This window comes from Gossypium hirsutum, chromosome A05 (genome assembly GCF_007990345.1).
Source record: "Gossypium hirsutum isolate 1008001.06 chromosome A05, Gossypium_hirsutum_v2.1, whole genome shotgun sequence".
NCBI classification, from domain to species: Eukaryota; Viridiplantae; Streptophyta; class Magnoliopsida; order Malvales; family Malvaceae; genus Gossypium; species Gossypium hirsutum.
Window position 1 is genome coordinate 101,055,323 of NC_053428.1, and position 6,867 is coordinate 101,062,189.

The 6,867-nt window shown below is 39.1% G+C and overlaps 1 protein-coding gene across 1 annotated transcript; it reads right to left on the reverse strand.

Moving 5' to 3' along the window:
• Positions 1-6,355: 6,355 nt before the first annotated feature.
• LOC121228980 (secreted RxLR effector protein 161-like) lies at positions 6,356-6,867 on the reverse strand. The gene is made up of 2 exons (XM_041112033.1): positions 6,696-6,867; positions 6,356-6,609 (listed from the first exon to the last, which is right to left on the reverse strand). The coding sequence occupies exons 1-2, from the start codon at positions 6,865-6,867 to the stop codon at positions 6,356-6,358; spliced, it is 426 nt and encodes a 141-aa protein (XP_040967967.1).

Consider the following 6,867-nt stretch of genomic DNA (forward strand, 5'->3'; position numbering starts at 1 on the left):
ACAGAATCAGAATCAGAATTAGAATCAGAATTAGGTGACAGAATCAAAACCAGTATCAGGTAACAGAATCAGAATCAGAATGTGAATGCAATCCCAACCCAATCTAGCCATCACACCACCCGTACCAGCCCATCACACTAGGTGGGGAATAACTCAACCTACCCAGCCCACACACCAATATGCAGCAAGGCTGCTAATAACGGAATATTATGGCAGAGCCACCAAAATCAGATAATGTAGCAAAGCCACTTAACAGAATACGTGGCACAAAGCCATCGATAACGGGTCTATAATTGGTACGAAGCCTACAATATCGATACGAAGCCCACAATAACAGCACACAGCCATAATCAGGTTGGCATAAAGCCATATGTAGGTTGGTGTAAAGCCATAATCAGAATAATTGGCTTTAAGCCATCGGTAGCTGTATCATGTTAGGCACATAGCCATCAGCGACGGTAATATAGTCGGCACACAGCCTTGAGTAAATATGATCGACACAGAGTCGTCAATAATCATATATTGGCACATAGCCTTAGGCAAATAAGTTTGGTACACAACCTTCGGTAACATGATCGGCACTCAGCCATCGATCGGTCCACAGTCGTCTCGGGCGACCTTATCAAATCAATATGAATATACGGCTCTTAAGTCTTCGGTGGATCCACAGTCGTCAAGCAACCATGCGATCCTAACAGATCAGATCTTCCTCCGTACAAAATCCCAACCCATGCAACATGTCATGTATGCAGAATGTCATGCCCATATTTGAATCAAACAATCACAGTCAAGTCATTCATATCACCAACATATATTCACAATCAAATCCGTCAACCACACAGTCCAAGTCAGTCACTTGCCCACAAGGGCAAAACAGTCATTTAACACCTTAGGGGCAAAATAATAATTTTACCCCACAAGGGTATCTCAGTAATTCTACCCTACAGGGGTATTTCGATATTTCTACCCTACAAGGGTATTTTAGTAATTCTACCCTACAGGGGTATTTCAATAATTTTGTAAATCGAGGGTAAAACGGTAATTCTGTAAATTAAGGGTACTTTGGTAATTTTACAAGTCGAGTGTATTTTAGTAATTTGGTAAACTAAAGTATTCTAAACAAGGATAACAATACGAATAGGCCTAAAGCCCATTCTCGACCCAAATGAGTCCACACGCTCGTGTGGCCCTTTTAGCCCAAATCTAGCCACAGATATGAGATTCACCTAGCCTAGTCCAATATTTACTACATAATCAAACAACTTATCCAATTGGGCCTGTAGGCCCATTAGGCCCACATGGCCCCTTTCGACCCGTCCCGGCCTGAAGTAGCCATCTTACAGCTAGAGTAGTGAGAAATACACACTTGATAGGAGACTGGAGTTAATCCACGCTCCGAGCACTCTTAGCCGTTGCCCAACCCAAACGAGCACGCCATAAAGCAAAAGGGATCAGCCAAGAAAGGTACCTTTACTCTCCTCAAGGTTCTCTCTATTTAAAGCCAGCTTCGCATCCACCCTTATGTTAGCTTCCCGATGTGGGATTCCTCCATCATCAGAGTTTAAATTCAACACCAACTCTTGCCGCCCCTTGTTGGAAAAATAAATGCTCTTTGATTGCCATGAGTTTCAAACCCTGGACCTCCTTGCCTACTCTATGACGCCACCTTCCTACCTCTTATGCGGCGCTACTTTGCCACTAGACCACAAGGCCTTTTGTGGCATAATTTCTCCAACAATATTCTTAAGGCCTACCTACTACACCCAGGGTTTGATTCACCTTAAACCAAAATTTTTGCTAGAGTCTAAGTTTGAACCCAGGACTTCTCCAACACTTCTCAGCACACTTAACCACTAAAACAAGCCTTCATTAATGAAATTTACATGCACAACAAAATATTATAAGCTACCTTCAACTGCTCCCATGCTCAAGGCCCAAAACTTCTAGGCCCAAATTCAGGGTGTTACAACTCTACCTCCCCTAAAGAAATTTCATCCCTAAAATTTCCATCTAACAGTGTAGTCATGTAACATCTACCCCACTACGCTACCGCTCCGCACTCTGATCCTACTATCACCATCACACTTTAACTAGAACTTGAAACATCTCATAGGTACAACACTTATTCACTGAAGCAGACACATATTTATCACACATATATACAATTTTTACATCCAAACATTACATCCACATAAAATAAATACCAAATTTAAATTCAGACCAATATCTAAGGAATCCACAGTATTTCAATTTCTAAACAGGCAAAAGTATTCAGAAGACTTACGGATTCAGCGCCGGAGACTCGGTGTGCCACACTTTTTAAGAGAAATACTTCAAACAGATTACGTGGTTGAAAATAATTTTTTGAAATTCAACCCTTGAAAACCCAATCCACAGCCGAGTTGTTGCAACCCAGGCTCTGATGCCACTAAATGTAACACCCCAAACCCGGCCTGAAAGTTTGGCTCGAATCTGGCGTGTCACATTGAAGTGTTTTTCGAAAACCATGTTTCCATTAAAAACCCTTCTTAATAAGTAAAAACTTATACCCTTTTTAAACCTTGTTAGAAAACCTCAGCTGAATAACATTCTTAACAACTTTGTAAAAATCTTGGTAGTTACGGAAGCTTAATTTAAAAACAATTGCGGATACATGATGTTTTGAACAACCGTAGTTACTTTAGAAAACCGTGTTCTAATAATAGCAATTATAAGAACAATAAATAAAATTCCAAATTTGAAATCCAGAAAATTACAATGGCTTTACTACAACCCACATAAAAAAATTTAAAAGTAATAATCAAAACTGTAACATAAACAATGTGTGTGGCTTCTTTCGAGCCCCTCGCAGCTCTGATCCGTCTAAGGCTGGAAATTACCTGAAAGGTTAATAAACGGGGTGAGTTTACAAAAACTCGGCGTGAAATCCCCTACTATATAAAAGGAACAGTCAGTCATATAAAAGAATTAAAAGTTTGGCCCCAGCCCTACTTACAGTTTCAGTATCAATTGGGCCTTAGCCCATTATAACAGACAGTACCAGATGGGCCTTAGCCCATTACAGAAGAAGAAACATTATCAGAACTAGAATCAAAATGAGAATCAGAATCAGAATCAGGTGACAGAATCAAAATCAGAATTAGGCGACAGAATCAGAATCAGTATCAGGTAACAGAATCAAAATCAGAATATGAATGCAATCCCAACCCAATCCAGCCATTACACCACCCGTACCAGCCCATCACACCATGTGGGGAATAACTCAACCCATCCAGCCCATACACCAATATACAGCAAGGCTGCTAATAACAGAACATTGTGGTAGAGCCACCAAAATCAGATAATGTGGCAAAGCCACTTAACAGAATACGTGGCACAAAGTCATCAATAATGGGTCTATAATTGGTACGAAGCCTACAATATCGATACGAAGCCCAAAATAACGGCACACAGCCATAATCAGGTTAGCAGAAAGCCATATGTAGGTTGGCGCAAAGCCATAATCAGAATAATTGGCTTTAAGCCATCGATAGCTGTATCATGTTAGGCACATAGCCATCAGCGACGGTAATATAGTCGGCACACAGCCTTGAGTAAATATGATTGACATAGAGTCGTCAATAATCATATATTGGCATATAACCTTAGGCAAATACGTTTGGCATACAGCCTTCGGTAACATGATCGGCACTCAGCCATTGATCGGTCCACAGTCGTCTCTGGCGACCCGTGTGACCTTATCAAATCAGTATGAATATGCGGCTCTTAAGCCTTTGGTGGATCCACAGTCGTCAAGCAACCATACGATCCTAACAGATCAGATCTTCCTCCGTACAAAATCCCAACCCTTGCAACATATCATGTATGCAGAATGTCATGCCCATATTTGAATCAAACAATCATAGTCAAGTCATTCATATCACCAATATATATTCACAATCAAATCCGTCAACCACACAGTCCAAGTTAGTCACTTACCCACAAGGGCAAAACAGTCATTTAACACCCTAGGGGCAAAATGGTAATTTTACCCCACAAGGGTATCTCGGTAATTCTATCCTACAGGGGTATTTCGGTATTTATACCCTACAAGGGTATTTCAATAATTCTACCCTACAGGGGTATTTTAATAATTTTATAAATCGAGGGTAAAACGATAATTCTATAAATTGGGGGTACTTTGGTAATTTTACAAGTTAAGGGTATTTCAGTAATTTGGTAAATTAAAGTATTCTAAATAGGGATAACAATACGAATGGTCCTAAAGCCCATTCTAGGCCCATTTGCTCGTGTGGCCCTTTTAGCCCAAATCTATCCACAGATATGAGATTCACCTAGCCTAGTCCAATATTTACTACACAATTAAACAACTTATCCAATTGGGCCTGTAGGCCCATTGGGCCCACATGGCCCTTTTTAGCCCAAAGTAGCCATCCTACAGCTAGAGTAGTGAGAAATACACACTTGATAGGAAACTGGAGTTAATCCGCACTCCGAGCACTCTTGGCCGACGCCCAACCCAAACGAGCACGCCATAAAGCGAAAGAGATCAGCCAAGAAAGGTACATTTACTCTCCTCATGGTTCTCTCTATTTAAAGCCAGCTTCGTATCCACCCTTATGTTAGCTTCCTGATGTGGGATCCCTCCGTCATCAGAGTTTAAATTCAACACCAACTCTTGCCGCCCCTTGTTAGCAAAATAAATGCTCTTTGAGAACCATGAGTTTCGAACCCTGGACCTCCTTGCCAACTCTATGACGCCACCTTCATGCCTCTTATGTGGCGTTACTTTGCCACTAGACCACAAGGCTTTTTGTGGCACAATTTCTCCAACAATATTCTTAAGGCCTACCTACTACACCCAGGGTTTGATTCACCTTAAACCAAAATTTTTGCTAGAGTCTAAGTTTGAACCCATGACTTCTCCAACACTTCTCAGCACACTTAACTACTAAAACAAGCCTTCATTAACGAAATTTACATGCACAAAAAAATATTATAAGCTGCCTTCAACAACTCCCATACTCAAGGCCCAAAACTTCTAGGCCCAAATTCAGGGTGTTACATAAAACATATATCAATGAAGACATAAATGGAATAAAAAAAAGATGGTGGCAAACTGCAAAGTTTATTGTTGAATCTGATATAGACCCTCAAGGAAAATCGAAGGCCGTGGCATTCAATGCTCCTCTACTCTAGTTCAAGGAAAATCAAGACCGAAAATAATCTAAAAATGAAAGAAAACTGAAACAAAGAAAGTCTAAAATACGTGATTTCTCTCTCTACTCTAATTCAAAGCTCCTCTAATTTACCACATCTTCTTTAGGGTAAAAAGATGAATAGGATAGGAAAAGATCAATACACCATTGGTAAACATGCAGTGTTTAAACCCTTTCTTTGATCGCTCTGTCTTTCGCTTTCACTTTTCCTTTCTTTCAATCCTTTAAACAAGTAAGAAAACCTTATATATAAAGTAAAAATACAAGTTAAATAAGCCCTAAGATGAGTTCATCAACTCACAGACAAAAGCATTTAGTAACAATTTATTCGAATGAAGTATGAAGCTCTGTTTGAAGCTAGAGCAACAAAGCAATAAACAACCAACGAAAATAGAATCAAAAACAAAAATGTTGAAGAAGAAAAATGAAGTTGGCTTCCCATTCATTTCATTTAGCAAAAGTAACATATATGTTACAATAAAATATGACAGTTACCTAATGAATAACTGCTACCACTAACATGACTAAAACTTAGCTTAAGTTACACACAAAAGAAGCTGACATATAAGCCATTACATCAAATTCAAGTCATCAACAAATCCTACTAACTTTAAAGTCAAATTACAAAGCAACTGAGAAAGTTACATATGAACAAAATAAACAAAATGTTGCTGCTCCTCTGGTTCAGCTTGGATGCTGGCCTGCACACTAGTTTACTGTTGGTTTCCTGTTGCACTGCAGGCCAAAGTTTAACACTCCTTCTTGGACTGTATGCAACAAACACAAATCCTTATTCTCAAAGCATCAAATCATGTGGCACCTAGTGACTTTGTTAGAATATCAACAAACTAATTTTCTGAGCTATAATGAACCAGATTCACTTCGCTCAATTGTTTAGCCTCTCGAACAAAATGAAATTTAATATTAAAATGTTTAGTTTTGCCTTGAAAAATAGGATTTTTAGCTTTGGCAACTGCTGACTGATTATCAACTTTGATCTCAGTAGCTTGAATCTGTTCTTCATTCAGATCACTTAACAACTTCCTAAGCTAAATGGCTTGATTAACAGTTGCAACAACTGTAATATACACTGCTTCTACTGTAGATTAAGTAACAGTTTGTTGCTTCTTTGAGCTCTAACAGAAAAATTTTAAGCCAAGTGTAAAGAAATAGCCGGAAGTACTTTTCATGTCATCAATGGACCCTGTCCAATCACTATTAGAATACCCTATCAGCTTGAGCTCTTTTCCCTTCTCAAACTTCACTCTATAATTCAAAGTCTCTTTTATATATCTGAGAACTCTTTTTGCTGCTTTAAAATGGACAACATCACAAGAATGCATAAATCTGGACAGTAAGCTAATAGCATACATGATATCAGGCCTAGTAGCTGTTAAGTAAAGTAAACAACCTACCAAGCTTCGATATTCCTTCTCATCAACTCTTTCATGACAGCTGTTGCTGTTAATTTCTCACCTTGAGCCACTGGTGTGCTGACAGTTTTGCAGTTAGACATATAAAACTTGTTCAAGATCTTCAATGCAAAAGCCTGCTGACTTATGAAGATAGTATGGTCTGATTGATTCACTTCTATGCCATGAAAATATGTCATTTCCCTAAAGTCAGTCATCTCAAAAACATTCTGCAT

Excerpts from the sequence above, each read along its gene's own strand:
- LOC121228980 (XM_041112033.1), bottom strand. The coding sequence starts at position 6,867 with ATGCAGAATGTTTTTGAGATGACTGACTTTAGGGAAATGACATATTTT. Across the intron at positions 6,610-6,695 it reads CAGCACACCAGTGGCTCAAG|CTACTAGGCCTGATATCATG; the intron begins GTGAGAAATTAA and ends TTTACTTAACAG.